This window comes from Aethalodelphis obliquidens, unplaced genomic scaffold, assembly GCF_003676395.1.
Source record: "Aethalodelphis obliquidens isolate GAN/ISIS:26980383/991018 unplaced genomic scaffold, ASM367639v1 scaffold38, whole genome shotgun sequence".
Lineage (NCBI taxonomy): Eukaryota > Metazoa > Chordata > Mammalia > Artiodactyla > Delphinidae > Aethalodelphis > Aethalodelphis obliquidens.
Genome location: NW_020837982.1, coordinates 17,058,102 through 17,082,892, shown reverse-complemented (window position 1 = coordinate 17,082,892; position 24,791 = coordinate 17,058,102). Strand labels below are relative to the sequence as shown.

Sequence of the window (24,791 nt, the reverse complement as noted above, 5' to 3'; positions counted from 1 at the left end):
AGTTCAAATAAACGACAACAAATCCTAGGGAGAAAGGAGAATCTGATTTCCAGAGTTCCACATTATGTTATGTGTTTCAACCAAAAATTACAAGACATGCAAAGAAACAGGAACATATGATCCATACACAGGAGGGTAAAAAAAAAAAAAAAAAAAAAAAAAAAAAAAAGAATTATAGGAAAGTATGAAAATGATGTCTCATCACATAGAGAGTATCAACAAAGAGAAAGAAATCATAAAACAGAATCACACAGAAATTCTGAAGTTGAAAAGTATAAGAATTGGAGAAAAAGAAAACCTCTCAGCAAACTAAGAATATACAGAAACATCATCAATCTGATGAAGGGCACCTATGCAAAGTCTGTAGTTAACATACCTACTAGCGAAATATTGAATGCCTCCCTCCTAAGTTGGGCAACAAGCAAAGTATAATCTCTTCACCACTTCTATTCAACATTGTTCTAAAAGTTCTACCCTAACCAGTTTAATAAAACAAGGAAAAGGAAAGGCATAAAGATTGGAAAGGAAGAAGTAAAACTGTCTTTATTGGTAGACGACACGCATACAGAGAAAGTCCTAAGAAATCTACCCCTTCCAAAAAAAACCAAAAATAAAACCAAAAAACCCTGTCACAAACAGTAAGTAAATGTAACAGGAGATAAGGTCAAGATATAAAAATCAACTTTTTTCATACACCAGAAAGAACCAGAAAAGGAAAATTTTTAAAATATCACTTATAAAAACATAAAATACATTATAAATAATCAAATTAACCGATTAACAAAATTAACAAAACATGTATAAAATCTCTACAGTGAAAATTACAAAATACTGCTGAGAGAAATCAAAGACCTAAATAAATGGAAAGACGAACATGTGCATGGATTAGAAGACTCAATTTTCTTAAGAATTAATCTACAGATTTAATGCAATACGAACCAAAATCCCAGCAGAATTTTTTGTAGGAACTGACAAACTGATTATGTAACTTATATGGAAATACAAGAGACAAAGAAGAGCTAAAACAATCTTATTTATACGACTGCAGGACTTATACGACATGATCTTAAGACTTACTATAAAAAGCACAATAACCAAGACTGGTGCTGATGAAAGGATGGGCAAGTAGGTCAATGGGACAGAACAGAGTCCAGAAACAGACCCAAACATGCAAATGGGAGAGAGAAAAGACTTTTCAACCAATGTGATGGGAATGCAGATCCACATGGATGGATGAGGCCCATCCTCGCCTCACTGTGCACAGAAATCAGTTTCACATGGACCTAAATATAAAAGCCAAAACTATAAAGCTTTCAGAAGAAAACCTGGGAGAAAATCTCCACAAGCTTGAAACGGGCAATGATTTTTTAGAGAAAAAGAACTAGTCGTAAGAGGGAAAAATATATATATGGACTTCCATCAAAATTTAAAACTTCTATGCATCAAAACACACAAGAGAGAAAAAAAATATATATATATATAAAAAACAGAATTTTCATCTGTGATGTATAAAGAACTTCTGCAACCTAATAACTAAAAGGTCCAATAAAAACAGATAATAAGACAGTCACGTCACAATCAGATGTACAAATGGCCAATAAGTGTATGAAAAGCGCTCAACATCATTTGTTATCAGGGAAATGCAGAATAAAACCACAGTGGAATACTACATACCTACTAGTATGACTAATATAAAAAAGAATGACAACAGCGAGTGGAACTCAGACTGTGCTGGTGGCAGTGGCACTGTAGAGCCACTCCGGAAAACTATGAAGTAAAACATACATCTACCCAGACATTCTGCTCTCAGGGCCTATACGAGAGAAATGAAACCACATGTCTACAAAGAGCCCAGTATAAGAATGTTCGTATCAGCTTTATTTACAGCAGCCAAAAAGCAGAAACAGCTCAGGTTTCCATCAACAAGAAAATGGATAAACAAATTGGTATGTTCACCCAATGGAGTATTATTCAGCAATAAAAAGGAAGAAACTACTGATTACACAAAAACCTGGACGGGGACTTCCCTGGTGGTGCAGTGGTTAAGAATCCGCCTGCCAATGCAGGGGACACGGGTTGCAGCCCTGGTCTGGGAAGATCCCACACGCAGTGGAGCAACGAAGCCCGTGCGCCACAACTACTGAGCCTGCACTCTAGAGCCCGCAAGCCACAACTACTGAGCCCACGTGCCACAACAACTGAAGCCACGCACCTAGAGCCCGTGCTCCACAAGAGAAGCCACTGCAATGGGAAGCCTGTGCACCACGACGAAGAGTAGCCCCTGCTCACCGCAACTAGAGAAAGCCTGCGTGCTGCAACAAAGACCCAATGCAGCCAAAAAAAAAAAAAAAAATCTGGACGAATCCCTGAAATCATTAATGCTAAGTTAAAGAAGACAGACAAAGAAGAGCCAAAGTGTAAGACTCCATTTATATCGAGTTCTGGAAAAGGCAGAACTAACCTACGACAACAGAGAGCGCTTGAGGCAGTGGAGGAAGAGAGCCTAGGAGGGGCGGAAAAGGCCCCCAGCCCAATGGGGGCGCAGTCACTGGTGGTGAACGTCAGTCAACCTGACTGAGGCTTTACAGTCAGACCACGTCCAGAGAGAAAGGCCAAGGTCAGAATAAACTAGCTTACCAATCATCTACAATTTAATATTAGAACCTTTAAAATAGTTATCCTCTAGTACTTGAAACTATTCCATCTCCATTCATGCTACACTACACTTCAGGGCACACGCACCTTTCCCGAGCTAAACCAGACGGGTGCCACTGTCACTCAACCTGGGCACATGACTCGAATAAACTTCCTGTGTGTGGTATGGAATAGAAAATGACTGCTGCATTTTCAGGTCACTGTCTCTTCATAAACAGACACATTTTTATTTATTAGGACTCTGACAAATTAATATGGGAAGGAGGGACAATTTTTACCAAAGCAAAAAAACAACAGGCCATCTACTGGGAAGAGAAGCCCTTTTACCTGTGAGATGGAGCCTCCCAGTATAAAAGATGGTTTTTCTGAAGCCACTGTGGTTTTGGATGATGGGATGAGAGGAGGAGGTGGCCTAGTGGGTCGAGTTGTTGGAAGCCGAACCCCTTCAGGGAGGTTAGTTATCACTTGATGCGGAGCAGGCTGGAGGACTTTCAAAAGGGAGAAAACATTATTTAAAATAGTCAATTTCCTAGTTTGCGACATTCCACCTATCTCAATTGTTTCTTCAATCATGTTTAAACTGTGAGTGCAAGATGAAGTTGAGGATGAACATTTCTATTTTAAATTTCTTTCACTTAAATTAAACCTGTATCCATACTCAGGTCACGAATGGTATTTGTGAGGTTGAAATACTCAACTCCCTGGCAAACCAGAGCTTTCAGGCTGACGTCCATTTCAAACTATTTCTGCTCAGCATATGCAAATGGCAAACAATTTTTTTCTCTCTCTCCATCACTCTTTGGACCTCACGATGGAGGTGAGAAAAAGGGTGTTTCTTAGGAACAGCTGATATTACAACTCTGGAGAATATACAGATTGACTGACAACCAGTTATACGTCCTCTTTGCATCCTGCATAATTTGGAAACATTTGCTGATTCTGACTCTCACAGACACTTGAATTTTTTTTAGGGGGGTGGATCTCAAGATTTTTACAAAGTACATGTACTCTTAAAAGAAGGCAGTCAACGTCACAGTACACATGTATGAACACAAACCTCCCAGTGGCCCAGTGCATCTCAACTGAATACAACTGAAGATGGAATGCAGAGAAATTCTGAAACAGCAAGGACGCATCCTGGGAGTAAACCACCCAGGTCATCACGTGTAGGTTGATGGCCAGCAGCCACGGCACAGAGGAGCGGTATTTACCTGGCGGGACACTACAGCGGGCTGCACTCACATCGGGCTGTGGCGCAGCTTTACTGACTTCTCTCGGAGAGAGCCTACACGGTGATGCTGACCTTGCTGCGGTACTGCGCATCTGTGCTTCCTGTGCTAGAGCACGTGTGACCTCAGCATAAGGCATATAGGCGACTGATTTTCCTATGAAAGTTAAAGTTATCAAAATAAGGGAAGAACCCCATATTAAAATAGTAAGTGTGAAAGGACCAAGCCCACACCATCCAGGGGCAGATCCAACTATACACTACTATCAACATCTAAAATTCCCGGCGGGGGGAATCCACCCACAGAGAGGTTTAAAAAAACCCTATAAATCTAAATCTTCTGTGCAAGCGTCATTACTGTGACCTAATAAAATCCTCAAAAATCCAATTACAACTTTTTCTTTCAAATCACAAAGAATTTCTCTTTCCTCTCATTAGGAGAATCAAGTATTTCCACATGCAATAAAGACCACAGCAGGCAAACATCAGATTATCCAGCCATTCTGTGAATTCAAGTATGGCCTGAATTAGAGGCCAGAACTCTTAGGATTTCAGCTGTTATAATTAGCCTGTTGAAGCCCACTGCTTAATATTCAGAGAAATAAATGTAATCAAGAAATGGAAGAAGGGTTTCAAAAGATACAGATCAAAGTAATTTTTAAAGGCTACACAAGCTTATAAAACTATGAATTTTACTGTAGTAATGCTGATGAAAATTATTCCACATAATTTACCTCTACATAAAGTATTAAAAAAAACTTGAAGCATTTAAAGGGCATATCAGATATGCAGAGTCATATTAAGACTTAAAAACACACATATATGTAATTATATATATATAATATAAATGTTTTCTTTTTTTAAAGTGAATCGACATACTGTAATTTTGGAAAATAAGAAAAGCACAAAGAAGAAAGTAAAAACTCATCTGTAATCCAAACCACTTTAAATTGTGGCATTTTAATGTCTGCCGGAACAAATTCCCATTCATTTTTTATTCTTTTGCTTACCTAGTCTTACCCATTTATTCTTCCAGATAAAACTAAATTTAAAATCATTTTGAATACTTCCTCCCCAAACAAAATATCACTGGAATTTTCAGTGGACGTGCATTAAATTTATCTCCTGTATTTATAGGAGACTTGACATTTTATAATGAGCTTTCTAATTGAGGAAGCTAGATGTTTTCATATAGGTCATTTTTCATAATTTCATTAAAAGTATTCATAGGTATTTTATATTTTGTTGTGAGGAAAACCATCTGTTTAACATACATGGGAATATATATATATTTATATATACTGATTACTGCAGATATATAAGAAAGAAAGTTGTAGATTTCTGTATATCAATTCTTTCTAAGAAACGTAATGAACTTTCCTCTTAGCTCTAATAACTTTCTCAGTTAATTCTCTTAGGCTTCCTAGGTGAATAATCTTACCCTGTGAATAATAACTTGTCTTCTCCCTTCAACAGCTAAACCTCTTGTTTGGTTCCTTTCTTTCTTCCTGCACTGCAGTAAGTAACACTGGGCATCCTCAGAGGTCCTTTTCTAAAGAGAAGGTCTCTAGCATTTCACTTTTAAGTGGATGGTTTGTGACTGGTTTCAGAGAGAGACTCATTAGCACAATTAAAACGTTCTTTAGTTAACTAAGATATTTTTTAAAACCAGAAACAACAACTGCAATGTCAGCTAATAGGAATCTGTACTACGGGCAGAGCACTGCGTATTACAGGAGTATCTCGTTTAGCCCTCATGACTAATGAGATCATTAACACCATTTGACAGAGGAGGAAACTGAGGCTCAGAAGAATCACACCTAACTGCCCAACCAAGGCTGGAGATTTTTCGAAAGCAGTGCAATTCCTGGCCCTGAGCTCTAAACCATCCTGAGTGCAATGGTGTCTCCCTGAGCACTTGGGTACAGAAATTTCAGATGCCTCTGGGGTAACCATGAAGATGATGTTACCCGTTCCTTCTCTGAAGGATTAATATAAGTGTCCTAATACTGTGCAGATTTATGAAATAAACCAACTTTAAAAGAATATCACTTCTCCCTTTCTAGAGAATTTAACATGAGAGTGCATTGCAATATATATTACATATATTCAGTGTCTGATTGTTTTATAATCAGGTGGGAAAACACACTTTGTCGTAATAGTGCTAAAGAAAAAGACGAAAATTTAGATGCTTTTAAATATAGCTATTTAAATCATCATGTGCTCAGCTGAAAAAATTAAGAAACAACAACAACAAAATAAACTAGATTCAGTTGCACAGAGGCATTAACTCTTATTTTGATTGGATTGATTTTAAAACCTGCATTAGAATTTCACTTCTCTCTCTCTACATGTGTAAAGTCTGAGTCCTTTCACCGTAGAAAAAAGGTTTCCAACTAAAGCAGGAGTCAACTTGTGTAAACGTCACTGGAAAATGAAAACAATCTTTCTCTGAGGTTTTTTCAAGCTTTTCTACAAGTGGAAAGGCTTAAGCCACCTGTCTCATTGATATTGAGAAGGTGAACACAATCAAACAGGTGGACAACAGGTGCTGCCTGTTGCCTTCTAAATGAGCCCATGAAGGGAAAAGCCAAAACTGTGGTCCTACCTCATGTGGACAATACCAGTTTGGTGATGGTTTATACATAAATCCTCTTCTCACTATATTTACCATCCTATAAACTATTCTATGATGCCGCACTGAAAACATTTTTATCAAACGGTCTACATACAAGCAAGTTAACTGCAAATATAGAAATGTTATTTGGGAGATTATCCTTTAAGCGAAATATAGGATAGCTATAAATTCAGGAGAGCCTTCAGGCACTTGTTAAATAAATTACTGGATGAACATACTAGCTAGATTAGCTAAAACATAAGTTAAACCTTGGGATAAAATGTAATCAACCATCCCAGTTTGTAGAGAGTCACCCTGAACCAAATTGGTGTCTTATTAACAAACACCTTGGTGTCATATTGATCAAATATATAATGACAGTTTGGTTTTAAGACCACTGCATCACTATTAAAAGTAAGGGTACCATTCAGATCTAAACCACATGAATTAATGTGACTGATCACGGAGAAATGCAAGTCACAGTTTGGAGTCTCAGAATTTAGGGCTCTAGCCTAGTTCAGTCTCTCCAGCTACCAAATACAACCCATCTCGTAAAGGAGGTCAAGAAAAGAAACTGAGGTCCTAAAATAACTATACAATATAGACATATTAGAATGACCCAGATATTGTCACCTGAATAATGTTAAGCTTTAGCATGAGTTCGGCAAATACCTTTGAATGTCATTTTTTCTACATTTTAATTCTGCCTTAAAAATTTATTCTAAATCATTTATGTAAGGAATAGATCAAAAGACTTTTGAATTATTCTATAATTTATCATTCTCATAATGACAGATTTTCTCATAATTGAAGATAAGCACTTCTGCTAAATCCATTTTTATCCTACTTCATTTAATCATTCCTTTAACATGTAATTACTGGGTATACATTATGTCAATTACTGAGTTAGGAATTAAGGATTCCCTAGAGGCAATATACTAAAAGCCCAAAGGTTAACAATGTTTTTTTTTTTTACCTTCATTCAAGAAATATTCATTTAGCACCTATTATACACACAGCCCTGGTGGGTATTAATCACTCTGGTTCACATTTTTAATAGCATAAGATTTATATTTAAAACATTAACAATCTGATATGTAAAACTCTAACATAAGAGGTTCAGTGTGTCATGCAACTAATAAGTCATTACTGGTGTGACAGGGGCGGGGAGTCAGCAGGATCAGTTAAGCAGCACAGTTCCTCTTTTACATTAAACAGCCCTTGAAATGCATGGTGTTCTACAGCTAATAGCTCTTATCTATGTCAGGTACTACAGTCTTCTGAATCATTACAAAAAATGAAACCATAATCAGAGAAGACTTTAATAGTCTTATACGCTACACACATCATACTGGATAGTCCATAAGTCATTATCAACCAGAATACATGTGCCATTTTCTTACCATGCCACAAGAAGTTATTAAAATTTAGAAATCGCTCCCTTTTTTCTTTTTTTAAAAGAAACTAAGTGTATCATGCACCTACTTAAAAAGAGCATGCACAGCTCAAATCTGTCACTTGAAATAACAGTGACGTACAACGATAACAGTACCTTCGTGGTATCTGTTACACTATGCATATACGAATATACTACTATTACTTATTATATTGTACATAAAATGACGCTGAGCCATGTCTTATAAAACAATACTGAATGCTCATTCTTTCTTACAGGTTGTAATCCTGGCAAGGCAGAGATATAGCTAGATTAGACAAAGAGACAGACAGATATATTATTTGCACTTTACAGATGAGAAAACTAAAGCTGAGAAGGTCAAGTGGCTTGCCCATGGCCAGAGCGAGGGATAAGTCAAGGTCTGACTGGCTATATGCTACACAGAGCTGTCCCCTGTCATATCAGAGATTTAGAATGTTACTCTGATTTGCTTGGAGGACAGGACAATTCTCACTCTGGAAACTCAGATGAATGCAGCGTAAAGCATGGCTTTTATGCAGTCATCTGGCATTAAGGTGAACATCAGAAAATTCACATTAACAACATGACTATTGAAAATGTTACTGCCATCCCTCTGTGGTCAGTAATGCTGGCATTCTTTAGTTTAACTGAGGTCAATTTTATCTGTGAGGGACAAGCGCCATAAATCAAGTTCCTAAGCACTAAGGACACTGCTTTCAAGTATAGCGTTGTTTCCCACCAAAAAAGTTCTCTGTGGCGCGAGTGCCACCTACCTTCCCACTCTCTGTTTGGGCTCTTGGGGGCGCCACGCGGGCTCGCAGAACCCCTGCGCTCCAGGTCCATCTGCTCCTGCCTCTGCCGCTGCTCCTCCAGAAGCGCTGACTCATGCATGGCTTTGATGTGTCGCTGGTAGAGGGCGAAGCCGCTCACTGGAGTTCCAATCGGTATGTTACATGGGGTGCAGGAAACCTACAGGAAGAAGAAAATCTAAATACGCCCAATGACCAGCAAAACAGTAATTACCATCTGTGGCAAGTAATGCTTCTTTCTGTAATATGACTGCTTGAAGTGATTTTATCATTTTTTAATCAAATCTTCAAGCATAATGCTTAAAATGCTAAACAATTACTTTCAGATCTGAACACAAAATAAATCCCAAAGTTGTGGTAAGAGAAATCAAAACAGAAATCACAATATTTCCATTTGCTTTTAAATCACGATGTTGAGTCCCTAGTGGCTCAGGCTTGGGTCCCACCCTCCTCTCTGCCCTCTCACAGGTGCTCGCACCCACTTCTATGTATTTAAATGTCATCTGTATGTTAACGGCTCATAAACTTCTATTTCTAATACATTTTCCTGCAAGTTCCATACTCACAGACTGCCTACCTAACAACTCCACTTGGATATCTCAAAGCACCTCAAAACTTATATTCAAAACGGAACTTTTCATTTGCTAAACTCAATGCTTCTCCTACAGCAATCTCCATCATACGAAACAGAACCACAGCAGCTTAAGCCAGAAACCTGGCAGCCACACTGGACTCCATCTCCTCTCTTCCTATAACCAATTCATTATCATACCAATTCTCTTCAGGATGGAAATGAAACGTCACCTCTTCAGACAGGCCGTCCCTAACCATCCAAAACATACTGCAAACCCCCTCCCTCTCTTTCACAGCACACAGCACTCGCCACAATTTGCAATTAGATGCTGGTTTTCTCTGCTTCTTTTCTGTCTCTCCCACTTCATGAAGGAACCCAAGCTGCTTTGTCCAACACTAAATAAACAGCCCCTAACTCAGTCCATCACTTGATGAACACAGAAGAGTCCTGGGAATAGAAGAGATCTGACTCTTTTAGAACCTGTTACCTAAAGACTTCCAGAGTTTTCTCCACTGCCGTAAGTAGGATTTTTCACTGCACCCATAACACACACATAATTTTCTTGCCTTTGTGCTTTGGCTTATATGTAAACATGGCTTTCCTCCTTTTGCTATAAAGCAAAATGAACTGTTTTGGTCCAACCAAAACATTATTTCCTACATGGAGTCTTCTTTAAGTGTCTCTTTAAGAAGGAAGCTCTCCTTCCTTTGAATCACCCATAGTATATTTTTCAAACTAAGAGAGCATCATATTTTAATTCTTTAAAATTTTTATTATGATTTTTTTCTATGTCTTATTATCAAGACCAATCTCTAAATTTTCTGAAGTCAGAGATCATGATATTCCACACAGCATTAAAAATGTTATCTTGAACTAGGCAGACAATCAATAAATGTCCATTTGGGTAAATCAATGAATGAGCAAATGCTTAATGATTTTTTTGGTGAGCCTATTTATCATAAGTACACACTTAGGGCTTCCCTGGTGGTGCAGTCGTTAAGAATCTGCCTGCCAATACAGGGGACACGAGTTCGAGCCCTGGTCCGGGAGGATCCCCATGTCGCGGAGCAACTAAGCCCGTGCGCCACAACTACTGAGCCTGCGCTCTAGAGCCCGCAAGCCACAACTACTGAAGCCCACGCACCTAGAGCCTGTGCTCTGCAACAAGAGAAGCCACCGCAATGAGAAGCCTGCGCCCTGCAACAAAGAGTAGCCCCCGCTCACTGCAACTAGAGAAAGCCCGCATGCAGCAGCGAAGACCCAATGCAGACAAAAATTAAATAAATGAATAAATAAACTTATTTTTTAAAAAAAGCACACACTTAACTTTTACATATTGTCATGTGAGACGAAATAAATTTTTATTCTCTGAAATAAAGCAAGAGCTAGAACATAACTAAGTAAAAGATCAATACCCAAGACTGGAATTCAGGATCAAAAGGTAGTCAAAGTCACGGAGATTAATAAGGTAAAATGTAAATAAAGCCAGATTTGGACTGTATACTAAAGTTAACCATAACCTCTATAATTTATTCTAAATATTCAAAACCCAGTTATATATTTATTCTACTATTGTCTTATAGCAAAACAAAACAAACACAGAACTTACAAACATTTATGGCTAGAGCACTATATTTCTCTTTTTTCCTTAATTGGAAATGACCATTTCAATCAATTATCACAATGAATCCATTTGAAAAAGCAATGTATCCAACAGATGAATGGATAAATAAAATGTGGTCTATGCAACAGTCTTAAAGTGGAAGAAGAATTGGATATGTGTTACAACATGGATTAATCTTGAGGACATTATGCTGAGTGAAATAAACCAGCCACAAAAAACCAAATATTTACTGTATGAGTCCACTTATGTAAATAGCCAAATTGATAAAACGGAAAGTAGAAAGGTGGTTACCAGGGGCTGGGGGAAGTGGGGGAAGGAGAGTGATGGTTAAATGGATATACTTAACCCTACTGAACACTTAAAAAAGAGTTCAGACGGTAAATTTTATGTTATGTGACTTTTTACCACAATTTTTTTAAAAAAACAAGCACTGATTAAAGAAGAGAAGAAATGTCTCTAAAGGTTTTTGTTTTCAACACCTCTTACTCACATTGAAAACTTACCATTGGCGGGATGACAGCAGCTCGATGCTGAAGCTGTGGCAGATCCAGTGGATTTGGTTTTATTGGGGACGAGACCAGTATAGATCCAGTGGGGTTTAACAATGAAGGTTTTGAATCCATAGGAAACATTCTACAAATGCAATTTAAAAAGATAAATTAATATATTCTTATTTAAAACTTTAAACATGCAATCACCATAATTCCTTTTAAGTTAACATGTACACACACACACTCACACACACACACACACTCACACACACACATCACATTAACTTTGCATATTTCAACAGTCAGGAAAAAAATCTACAGTGCTAATTTTCTAGGTAAAGAAGCCTAACGTTGCTTTATAGGTTGAAATTTATCTGAATTTAATCATCTGCATCTAACCAACAGAACAGTCTGAACAAGGGCCATTATAAAAAGTTAGGTCCTAATTTATCATTAACATAGGTTACAAACTATGTTACCTGTAACAGAATGTTTCTCTAGGATCACAGAGTATTTTTTTAAAACATCTGAATAAACCACCATCATTTTAAAACCAAGAATCTCACCCAAAATCCAGACTTCTGGTTTCTCATGAAAAATGGGAAGAAATGGCACCTCAGAGGCAGCACTCCCATGCAACAGCGGGCTGAACTCGCAGGGCTGCCCTCCCCACCCAGCCCGTGCTCCCCAGTCACAGCCCTGCCATCTCACACTCCACCAGCTTCACTCATTTTCAGGACATACACTTGAGTTTAGGACACCCAACGTATGAACTGGGGAAATTACATCAATACCTTACAGGTTCCATCATATTTCCCAGTGTTGTCAGTTACTGGGGAAAGATGAACATTTTCAAAGGTATAAATTGGTAAGAAAATTAGAATGTGTAAAAGAAAACAATTTACATATTACACAAAGAATAAAGATAATATTAAAGATATAGAAGACAACTGAAAGTGTTATTTTGATAGTTTGGAAGTGAAGTAAACTTTAGAGTATCATCCAGAGACCACTATATATTTATAAGGAATTTCAGAATTTCACGATTATTGTCACGGTCATCTCTTAGGATGCTCCTCTCCTGTAAGATTACTGCCATCCTAATTTTTCCTTCATTTATAAATTTATAAATAAGTTACTGATTATAAAAAAAAAAGTTACTGGGCTTCCCTGGTGGCGCAGTAGTTGAGAGTCCGCCTGCCGATGCAGGGGACGCGGGTTCGTGCCCCGGTCCAGGAAGATCCCACATGCCGCGGAGCGGCTGGGCCCGTAAGCCATGGCCGCTGAGCCTGCGCTCCGCAACGGGAAAGGCCACAACAGTGAGAGGCCCGCGTAGCGCAAAAAAAAAAAAAAAAAAAGTTACTGAAACTAGCAGTGTGAAACACAGGTAACTCTTATTTTAGTTGAAATATTTCAATAAAGCATGCTTAAAAAGGACCACACAGCTTGAATCCATTGATGTTTACTCTAAAGCCTGGGACAATTAAAATCTAGACTACTGTGACATGAGAAGAAAAGAGGGCTAGAATCTTCAATTTTCTGAAAAACCAACGGTTAAGTAGGAGCCCTATATTATTTTCAATTCTTGTTGATTACAATTCTAGTATCTACCATATAAAAACCTCTTTGGAGAAACCATCACTGTTATGTTCAGTATTATTCTAGTACCAAGTCTCATTCTAGAATACGTAAGATGCACAATATACTGGATATGGACTGAAAGCACAGTGACACCAGGACACACTATGGAAACTGAGCTCTGAGCAGAACCTGGCTATCTCCTGAGAGCCTCTTTCTTATTAAAAAGGGGAAAAAAACAAAAACAAAAACCAGAACTGGATTGGATTTCTGGTTAAACGACGTTTTAGTCTAATTCATTTCTAGAATTTGCACCAATCCAACATTCTACTGTGATTCTAGGTGAGTCCATTGCTTTCAAGGAAAAGGAAACACCCAGGAAACTAAATATATTAAAGAAGTTGGCATCTACTCCTGCAAAATATGTATTTTTACAGTAATTTTTATAAAAACCATTAAGATTATATTTGCATATTATTAATTTGACTAAAAGTACTTATAAGGTAATTTGTATTGTACCTGATATTTTGAATTACAAATATGAATAACCTACAGTTTTAACTGATACAAAAAAGTGATCGTTATATAATGACCACTAAGTTAAATCTTGATTACGCTTTCTAACACACTTTCACTCCAGCTCCCATCTTCGCCCTCAGCATCTCTCACATGTCATGTGCAGGCCCCCAGGCCTGGCTTGAGGCTGCTCGGTCTGGGGGCAAAGCTGGAGCCAGCGCCCCCCACACCTCCACTTTCACCACCACGTCACACGGCTCTGCCACAGAAGCGGCTCAGGCCACAGCTCTGTGAGCTGACAGCCCCTTCTCTGCTATCATAATACGGCACACACGTAACAAGTGATATAGAAAGAAATTAAAACCTTTCTCATTAAAGAATAATGATCACACAATTCTCTTTGGTTACTTAATCAGGGGAACAGCATCAGAACCCAACACTAAAAGCAGACAGAAGGACTTCCCTGGTGGCGCAGGGGTTAAGAATCCGCCTGCCAATGCAGGGGACACGAGTTCAAGCCTTGACCCAGGAAGACCCCACATGTCGCAGAGCAACTAAGCCCGTGCGCCACAACTACCGAGCCTGTGCTCTAGAGCCCACGAGCCACAACTACTGAAGCCCGCGCGCCTAGAGCCCGTGCTCCGCATCAATGAGAAGCCCGTGCACCACGACCAAGAGTAGCCCCCGCTCGCCACAACTAGAGAAAGCCCGCACACATCAACGAAGACCCAACGCAGCCATAAATAAATAAATAATTTTTTAAAAAAATAAATAAAAGCAGACAGACTCTCTCACTTGCCAGTATTTCTACAGGAGTAACCTCAGCAGCCAGCACCGCCCTGGGGTTCAGTCTGCAACCAAGAGAGTAAAGAGCAGGAGGAGGTCAAGGAGGGAGCCTCACCGCTGCCTCTCGGGTTCCCCGTCCACATCCTCGTCGGCACTGCATGTGGCACTGGAGTCGTGGTCAGAGGGGAGCTCGGGCCTCGGGGCGCTCATCTGCTGGGCCACCCCTAGGTCGTCGCCTCCAGGCTCCGGCTTCTCGCTGCCTCTCTCCAGATCTCTGTCTTTGGGGTCCCCTTCGACTCTGGATGGACTGCTTTCTGGCATTTCCACGTCCGCAGCATCAGCCTTGGTGGCCGAGGGGAGGTCCAGAGCAGAAGTGCCTTCAGCCCCGCACTCCCTGTGCCCCACGTCCATCGGCTCGGCTGTGTCCACTGCCACGCTGTCGTTTGCCTGGGTCTCCACACTGGCATCCTCGGCTGCTTCTGTGCTCGGAACTGCCGGCGACGGAGAGGCCCTGGGCACGGGGTCGGGCGTGGTCCCCCGAGGAGGCGCGTTTTCAGTGCTGTCTTCGCAGGGCTTGACAGCTTCAACTGGTGAAGGAGAAGGAGCACTTTCTGTACCAGAACTATTTTCAGCACCTTGAAGATAATGGTACAGCATAAAAATCTGATAGTGAACAGCGTCCGCTAGTGACAGCAGCCACGCCTGAAAGTACTCGTTCAGGATGAACTATCCTCCTCTGATGACCTCACTGAAGTATTAGAGCCATTGGGAAAACTAAAGTTGTTTCATAAGTAGAGTATGAAAGGGAAACATCAAACTGTCTTGGCCTTCAGAAACTGAAGCATAAAAGCTTTTAATGTCTAAAAATAATCCATACGAAATTTGAAAAACAAACAAAACTAAACAAAAAACATTCCCATAAATGATAACGTTCTGGTTTATTTCTACCAGCCTGTTTCTGTGCTTTTCTTTTTACCCAGGAGAGCTAACACTAGAACAGCACCATCCAATAGTAACATAATGCACATTACATCTGTAATTTTAATTTTTCTGGTGGCCATGTTAAAAAAGTAAAAAGAGAGACAGATAAAATGAACTTCAACAATAGACCTTATTTAACCCAGTATGTGCAAAATATTATCATTTTAAATGTAACCAATATAGAAACCTAGTAATAAGAGGTTTTACCTTTTTTGGTACTAAGTCTTCAAAATCTGATTGTATTTCACATTTTCAGCACATCTCAATTTGGACTACAGTCGTCCCCTGGTGTCTGCAGACCAACCCCCATGCCCCCACCACGGACACCAAAATCCACGGATGCTCAGGTACCTGATGTAAAACAGCAGCATGTGCATATATAACCTAATCCTCCCGTATCCTTTAAATCATCTATAGATTACTTACAATTACTTGTAATACGTAATACAATACAAATGCTGTGTAAATAGCTGTAAATACAACGTAAATGCTATGTAAAGAGTTGCCACTCTGTGGAATTTTGCTTTTGGGAACTTTCCGGAATTTTTTTCTGAATATTTTCCACCCACGGTTGAACTGCAGGACCCTCAGACAGAGGGAAGACTGTACTCACATTTCAAGAACTCAATAGCCACATGTGTGTCTAGTGGCTACCACATTAGACAACAAAGCTCTAGAACAATATCACATAGATTTTTTAACTTAACGTTGTAACACTGGTCTTTCCCATCGTTTGTACCATTTCATAAATATACTTTTAATGCGTTTTGACATCTTTACCCAGATTATCTCAAAGGATTCACTATATCCTACTCTGGACAGGTATTCAACTCTCCCAAGTCCCAACTCAAGTTCTTTTTTAGTGTTTAGTATCCAACAAACAAACCAGGAACCTAGGAGTCACCTTTTAAAACTCTCCTCTCATTTGTCCCCATATCCTGCCTCGATGAGTCTCACAGATCTTCTCTCTAAAAATATCCCTCAAATCCAGCCATTTCTGTTCAACTTCACAACTGCCACTCAACTCCAAAACCGACTCTTCTGACCACCACCCCAGACCATTCTCTACAACAAGGCCAGAGTGAGTTTAAAAGCCAAATTCTACCAAAACTCACTCACACTCTCTCCCCCTCACTGCTCCCAGGATAAAGTTCCAAACTCCTGAGCGTGGCCTTGCTGCAAGCGTCCAGCCTCATCTCGAGCCCTGCATTCTCTGTGTCCCATATCACTGGCCTTCTTTCAGTTCTGTGAATGCCCCATGCGTCCGCTACCACATACTTCATACATTCTGAACGGCTTTCACCTACTTTTCCCCCTTTGGATATTAGATCAAATACCGCATGCTTAAAAACAAAAAAAAAAAACCCACATGCTTAAAAAAAGTCTTCTATCATTTCCTTAACAAAGTTGAATTTTGCTACTATGGCTCTTACGGCACATGTCCTGATTACAGTTACAATTTTACATTTATTCACAATTATTTGATTCCTTGCTGTTGCTCTCACTAGGCTGTAAATACCATTAAGGGCAAGGATCATATATTTTGCTTATCAGTTAAGTCCTAGAGACAAGCACAAGGCCGGGTGCCTGGCACAGAGCAGACTCAAACATTTACTGAAGTAAGAAGTGAATGAATGGCTGTGAATGTGTCTTTAAATTTACTTCACCTTTCCTCTATTAGTGGATCCTTGGGCTACTTCCAACTTGACACTGCTATAAATAGTTACACAGAGATGTTCACTTCAAGTTAAGTTTTCAATTATTTTCTTAAAATAGACTAGAAGACAACATAAAACTTTAAATCTCCCTAAAATGAATACACATATCTCCAATGAGAATCCCAGCGGTTTGTAAGAAAACTTCTTAAACTACACAGACCAATTTATAATTTATATGAAAAAATAAGTCCCTGAGAAAATCCAAGAAAATTAGAAAAAGCATTAGCGTGAGAGAGACTTGATTTATATTTTATAAGGTTCACTCTGGCTGTTCTTTGGAGGAAAAAAACATAATGGAACGAACAGCAGCAAGCAGACCAATCCAGAGGCCACTGCAGCAGAGGTGACAGGGGCTCGGAAGCAGGGTGGCAGCAGTGGAGGGAGGCGGATGTGACGAGAGTCTAAATAATGCATCTAAAGACAAGTGAGCAACCCTCGTTGATGGCCCACACGTGGGGTATGAGAGAGAGCTGGCATCATTTACGGACCGAGGGAGAGACTCGAGGGAAAGCAGGCTATAGTGGTGGGGAAACACAAGTCAGCTCTGGATGTTAACTCTTAGGTATCCAAGTAGAGATGTTAAATAGGCAGTTAGATGTATGAGCCTGGATTCAGATGAGACTTCAAGTCTCAAAAATAAAAACAAAATCAAAAGACAAAAGCTCAGAAGAGCACCTCACAGGTAGTAAGGTCTCAATATACAGCAGCAATTACTATTAGTGAAAGATGCTACCAAAACACTGAAAGGCCAACAAAAAGCCCGACTTCATCCTCATTTCTATACATATGGTGATGGAAAGCCTCAAACCCAAGGACAAATGAACAAGTCATTTCTCTTCCACATACAGGAGGACATGTTAGTGATTACACAGAGGATATCATCTGACATAAGCACTTTTTCAGTTATTTTCTTCTTCCAAGCCACAAAAGAGTAGGAATATTTCCAAGGCACAGCGCTTCACCAAGCACTAGCCAAATGTGAGTGCCTTTTTTTCTCTCCCCCGCCAAAACACCGTAAGGAACGATTTAGAACAAGAACACATCCAAATTCTGGTAAGGTTTTGGTCTTTCTGATTTAACTCATCTAGTCACAAAAGACACTCCCACGGCTAGAGGCGTGTCTCAGGAAGCCAGACACGGAGGCTCTGCTTTCAGCAGACGCCTCCCCTCTCCCGTGGGCAAGAGCCCGACCCCACAACCAACAGGAGGTCTGCAGGGTCTCCGGAAGCTGGGCAGTGAGACGGGGCATAGCTCGTGGACACCACAGTGTACTTTCTTTTCTCCGGCACTTTCCAAATGAAATTAAGTCAAAGGAAATGAAGATCCCACAATTCTAGGGGCAAGTTCATTTCCTATTAATAGGAAACTATTCTAGATGTCACAACACAAGCATATGTATAAATGGGCATGACGTGACCATGCTACCCCACACTAGAGCCGATGGAAACAGGATTTTAATACCTCACTTAACCTTAATCACCTTATCTGACAATTTGAAAAAAGCTTCACACTAAGACAAAGTAACAGGAGAGAAACAGAAGGAAAAAAGTCACTTTCTGGTGCTCAGTTTTTAGGAATCTGTTAGCCCATGCATGGATAGGCTTCTCTGTTCTGAAATAAACACGTATATGACAAATAGGCTTGGCCCTTCTTATGAACTGGATCGTGTCCCCCTGCCCCCAAAATTTATGTTAAAGCCCTAACCCTCAATGTGACTGTATTTGGAGATAATGACCTTAAGGAGGTAATTAAGGTTAAATGAGGTCTAAGAGTGGGGCCCTAATCCAAATGATAGATTTCTATTGTTTAAGCCGCCCAGTCTGTGAAATACAGGCTTCATGTACAGTTATAACCCAGGGAATACTGGCTACCAGCTACAAACCTATTAACAAACGCTGGGGCTTCCCTGGTGGCGCAGTGGTTGAGAGTCCGCCTGCCGATGCAGGGGACACGGGTTCGTGCCCCGGTCCGGGAGGATCCCACATGCCGCGGAGCGGCTGGGCCCGTGAGCCATGGCCGCTGAGCCTGCGTGTCCGGAGCCTGTGCTCCGCAACAGGAGAGGCCACAGCAGTGAGAGGCCCGCGTACCGCAAAATAAATAAATAAATAAATAATAAATAAAATTAACAAACTCTGAGGACCTCTTTCAAAGTGTCAGACACACCCTCCCCGCCAACTGTCTGCAGGACCCTCATTCTACCCCAGGATGAGCCTACTCCAACGGTCTGTTTACTTTTGTAACAGCTGCCTCATTTTTCACAAAACCTCACAGAATAAAGTTTACTGTTCAAAGCCAAAACCCATTTCAAGACAAATTTTAAGCTGAAAACCCAGTAACGACAACTTGTAGAAAAAAAATAATAAAACAAAATGTAAAACTCCTGGAAGTTGTAGAACCTCTTAAGCTTAAAATATAGGAGCCTACAAAAGAAAATGTAAATAGCTCTAATTACCTGCAAAGTTTAAACTCTGGTAATTTAAAGATAAAACAAAACAAAAAGCAAATGAGATGGAGGGAATATTTGCATACATAAAAACATGAACATGTTTAAGATATAATATATACAGAGCTACTGAAATCACTGTGAAAATCCCCACTTCAGAAGAGGAGAGTTTTCAAAAGAAATCCAAGGCAACTTTGAAAGTAATGTAAACTGAAATAAATTAGGTAACTTTTTTAATTAGGAAAAAAATCAAGAAAATATTTGCTTTTTCAGGAAGTTGTCATTAATTTGTTCAAATGACGAAAAGGATTTTATTAAGTTTTTTGGGCTGACGTTTTTTTCTGCCAGTGCCTCCGGGTCATTAATACTTTTTACGTGAAAACATCAATATGACATGTGTAAGCTTTGTAAACACTGAAATAAATCAAGCTCAATGGAATAAAATAAAGAGGGAAATGTAACTGATGATACCGACTGAACCAATACGTGTGGCAACGATCCAGACACACAGACATTTTACTGATGTTGGCACTTAGTGTCTGAGGCAGGACCACCATCTTCAAGATCTTTTGGATGTAGCACCTGGGCCGTCTTAGGAGCTCCATAAATAAATATGAGCTGAGTGAACGAATCAATGCATTGTGTTCAGGTCTCCTTAATGAAGCACTTCCTAGATCGTCAAATGACCAAGGTACACGTCGCGCATCTGGGCCAGCAGAAGCCACAACCAGGTGGAAGATCTGAGATACCTTCACTGTCCTCGGGATTTTCCTCTTCGTTGGAGGCTTCGATGTCCTCGTCCTCCTGCGCAGAAACGGTGGAAGCTACACTTTCACACTGAGACACATCTCGCTCTTCACGAGGCTTCCGTGAGGCCTAAAGGAGTGAAAATATTGCTATTTGGGATTTAAGTAACTGAAAGGAAAGAAACAAACCTTCTCACACCTGAGGCGAGGCAGAACACTGGCACGCACACACCAGACCAGCAGCTGCGTGTCCAACAAGCACTCTGGCTGGAGTGCAGTCACCTCGGGGATCCACTAACGGGCCTTTTGTGCAGGTGGATGGATGGCTTTCATCAAATTGATCAAAAGTTACGTCGGAGCCGTTTTTGGAACTACTCATCGCTATACATGTACAAATAGCCAAAACCCACAAAACTCCTGCTTTTTATTTTCATATATTTATTTTCTAATAAAAATAACACGTTGGAATGTGGAAGACAGAAAAGTATGTTAAGAAAAGTAAGAACTGCTCATAATTCTAGCAGCTAGAGATTCTAAGTATACTGCTGCATTTCCTTTCAGTCTTTTACATGCATATACGTCTGTATAAATGTTTACGTACACATGTGAACAAAACAGGATGGCCCTACGTAGTTATATATCCTATCTTTTTTTTAACAATATAATCATGAACTACACACACACCTACTTTACAAATGCTTCAAGGTTACTACTTTTATTAATGATCCCATTAAAACACTCTACCAATATATATTTCAAATTTTCCTATTTCAAGGCATTCAGGTTGTTAATAATGCTGCAATAGCCTTCCTTCACTAGCATTAAGAATTATATGATTTCATAGGCAACAACTCATAGTTGTTGTTACTGAATTTCTTTTACTATTAATGAGAACAAATTCCTTTTTTTTTTTTAAATAGGATTTTCCCTTCTGAAAACTACATGTTTACGTAAAATTGTTCATTCTTCTACTGGGGTCACTTGTCTGTAAGTGTATGTGTTTATATAGGTAAATGTAAGGCGTTAGCCATTTACTGTAGTATCTCTAGGGTCCCGGCCCTGGCAGTCCTCTGTTCTGTGCCTCCTACAGACCCTGCACATCACCAGGCAGCAGCTGCCAGCCTCTCCCAGGGAGAGATTCCTCAGAGGTAACACATAACAGATTCCTATTACCACACCCCAACTGTGAAAAATTACCAATACTCTTATTCTCGTTTCTTCTTACTCTTAGTTTAGATATGAATATGCTATTTAGGATCCAACCTAAAGCATTAATTAAGTCAAGAGAAAAATCCATTTTCTGACATCAGGGTAATAGAACTAGATGAAATTCTGAAGACCAAAAACAAACCCATCCTTATGTTCTGAGCAAGAACACAGGGAAGACTCCTCTGGTACATTTTCTAAAAAGCCTTCAGAAGGTTCCATGAATGCTCTATTTTTGAGCATTAGCTAATAGCTGCTCTGTGCGTTTTCTCAGTGCCCCACCTGTACCCTCCTCTGGCAGCATCCACCCATTCTGCGGGGCGCTGTCCTGGACGGCTGCAGAAGAGACAGCAATTCACCATGACGGCGACATCCCTCTCCTCACACGCAGTGAGCTACTGCACCTCCAGACCCCTGCTTCATTATATGAGAGTATTCGTTTTAAACGGAAATGTAACACCTATAAATCTTCCACTGAGTTTTAACAGGTATTAGACATTTTGTCATTTTTTCCTGAAATCTTTTTAAAAAGGATAAAATGCTCTACTCAAGGTTAGTTGCAACGTGAAATCTGAAACGTATCGATACACTTCTGGTACTCTATTAAGACGCATTCCTCTATCTTGTGCTTTGGTGTATTAAAGAACATTTTATGGATCTTTTATCCATACCCAACATACACTGTGACATCATGAGTTGGTCACTTGGAAAATGAGTTACAGAGATTTTTAAAATTTGGATACATTTCATTACATATCAAAATATCACATTAGTTATTATTACCACTAATCTCATCAGAAAAGTCTGAGTATTGTGAAGATGTTAATTAAGCTCACGGTGAGAGATACACACTTCCCAAAATTCTAATTTTTGCCTGAAAGCTGGAAATTTAAAAGTGGCAACAAATACTAATGGTTGTTTTCTTTCAAGACAGCCTCATTCATTTTCAAGAAGATGTCTGCAAAATATTCAGGTCTGAAAAACCATATCTGTTCTGTCATTCTTTTAATTAAAAATAACATTCCATGGAAGGCGGGGGGGGCCTAGTTCAGCTTGGAACTCAAATGACACAAGAGTGCCTTCCCTTGAGACCCGCTGCTCACCAGGACCGGGCAGAGGGCTCTCTGCACCCTCCCACCATCAAACAGATGTGTGTAAGGCTCAAGATTTACCAAAGCCAATTTTCAGTTGCTTCATCAAGGGCATTCTTAAGTGAAACTGCCGTTTACAAAACACAGCTGCAACTGCTTGGAGATGAAGAGCGTGCTGAGCGCGGCGGTGCCCGGTTCTGCTAAGGCACCAGCACTCTCACTCACAGCTGCTTTGACACCACGGATGCAAATGTCCGGACAGTGGAAAAAGGAAACATCTGAATATTTTTATGAAAATGCTTTGACTTCATGGAACCCTCAAAGAGCTCTGTGAACTCTGAGAACACTGGAACTTCCTGGTTAAGGAATTTTCAATAATCTTTCAATAATTTTCAAAACTTGCCGGTTTTTAGTTTTTACCCCATGGAATCTTTCTGAGAAAATGTTTTTTTAATATGACAAATCAACTCAATCAACATGGTAAACACAACTAAAGTTTTCAATTCAAACTCCAAAATGCTTATATTTTTCAAGTCCAGCCCACAGAAACTCAAAAGTACTGAATCGCCATTAGTACCAACAGAAATTTTACTCCTTATCAGTAAATAAACAAATCGTCAACTTGTGCCAAGAAACCAGCATTTCCCTTTACAGGTAAAACACAAATAAAAATACAAGATACGCTGATTCACTTTGTTATACCGCAGAAACTACAACACCATAAAGCAATTATACTCCAATAAAGATGTTAAAAAAAAAATACAAGATACAAAAAAGTTTCCTTCAAAGCCAATCTCTGAAGCTCAAAAAAAAAAAACTAAGTAAAAAACAGTAAGTAAAAGACTCACCACCCCTGATATACTCACTTTCTGTTTATGCTGCTGCAAGAGGTTGTCAAGATTGTGTCGTCTCTTATAGTTAAAATAGAAGTTTTTACATTGGGCTTCACTTTTAGTCCCCACCATCTTGGCAATCGCTGCCCAGTTACGACCATGTTCTACTAGACCTGGATTTTAAAAACAGACCAAACATTAACCGAGGAGCCACCTGATAAAGCAACAAGAAAAATGATAAAATCAACTTAATTCACTGCATTCACAATCATTAACACTAAAAGTGTTTTTTCAATTATTTATCGATATACTTCAATGCTTGCTGAAATGTGATTCGCACAAAACTCATTAACAGCTCTATTTTTCTACCCAAAGTTAAAACATGCTCATTAATGGAAGGACTCAACCTTATCCTTGTTATATATCTCCCAGAAGACTAGGACAATGCTGGACACACAGTAAGAGCCCAAACACTGTAAACTGAGTGATTAGGTACAGTACTTCTAAATCTTTGGAAACAGTATATCAATACAAAGTTAATAAGGTAATCAAACGTAAGTGATTAACACAAAGTAAAGATATACTTAAGGTTCCATTTATAATCAGCATGTCTTCAGTCCATTCCCAATCAAGGATGCCCTCAAAAATATTAACCAGTTTTTTTTTTCTTTTAGACCTGTTGTAATACAATACATCACAGGAACCTACTCAATCTGACATTTCTTCCAACAAATGATGCACGTATGCACACAGATACATATGTGCAACGAGTATGGATATATAAATGCATAAATACAGAGAGATATTTTAGACATAGGTGTATCCAAGCAGGAATTTCTAGTACAAATTCATTAATTTATGGGAAAACATCAATTTCCCAAGGTTAACACCAGTAGCTTCCTTAACAATGATAACTGGAAGATCATCTCCAGACCCTGCTGACATCTGACTATAAAAGCTGGAAGGAGTGGTGCCTGAGCAGTCACGTGCTAGGACATGCACCTGACAAAAGCACGCTGTGGCAGAGCTGACACCTAACTACTCCACTGTGACGCTGGGACAGTCAGATGACAGTAATACACGGAAGCATGACAGTCACAGATGCGCTAACCATGGCAATAAACTTCAAACAAAAATATTTTGAAGACAGAACACTCTAAACTGCTGTATTTTTGGTAAGGTTGTTTTATATGATTCTTAAATGCATTACTCATTATCAGCTAAACAGAAAATAAATCTGAAATGTGTCACTAAAAGTTCAAGCTATTTGCAATAATTTCTCTTTAGAACTACAAGGTAAATCCTTAACCCTGAAAAGAGCTGGCTAATCTTTCTCAAAATCAGCTTACTTAAAAAATAATTTTTTATTTATAAACCAATTATCTATCCTTTTAGAAATTTTAGTTCAATCTCAAACTGTGTGACATTTATAAGAAACAACAGAAGAACACAAGATCCGTAAAGTTCCAGAGTAAGAT

The 24,791-nt window shown here is 39.4% G+C and overlaps 1 protein-coding gene across 1 annotated transcript in view; it reads right to left on the bottom strand.

Moving 5' to 3' along the window:
* Positions 1-24,791, bottom strand: part of NCOR1 (nuclear receptor corepressor 1) — a 142,626-nt gene that overhangs the window by 32,691 nt on the left and 85,144 nt on the right. Inside the window, 6 exon segments of the mRNA XM_027131124.1 lie at positions 2,983-3,143; positions 8,691-8,886; positions 11,428-11,557; positions 14,411-14,930; positions 20,187-20,313; positions 23,347-23,486. Coding sequence (XP_026986925.1) covers positions 2,983-3,143; positions 8,691-8,886; positions 11,428-11,557; positions 14,411-14,930; positions 20,187-20,313; positions 23,347-23,486 — 1,274 coding nt within the window.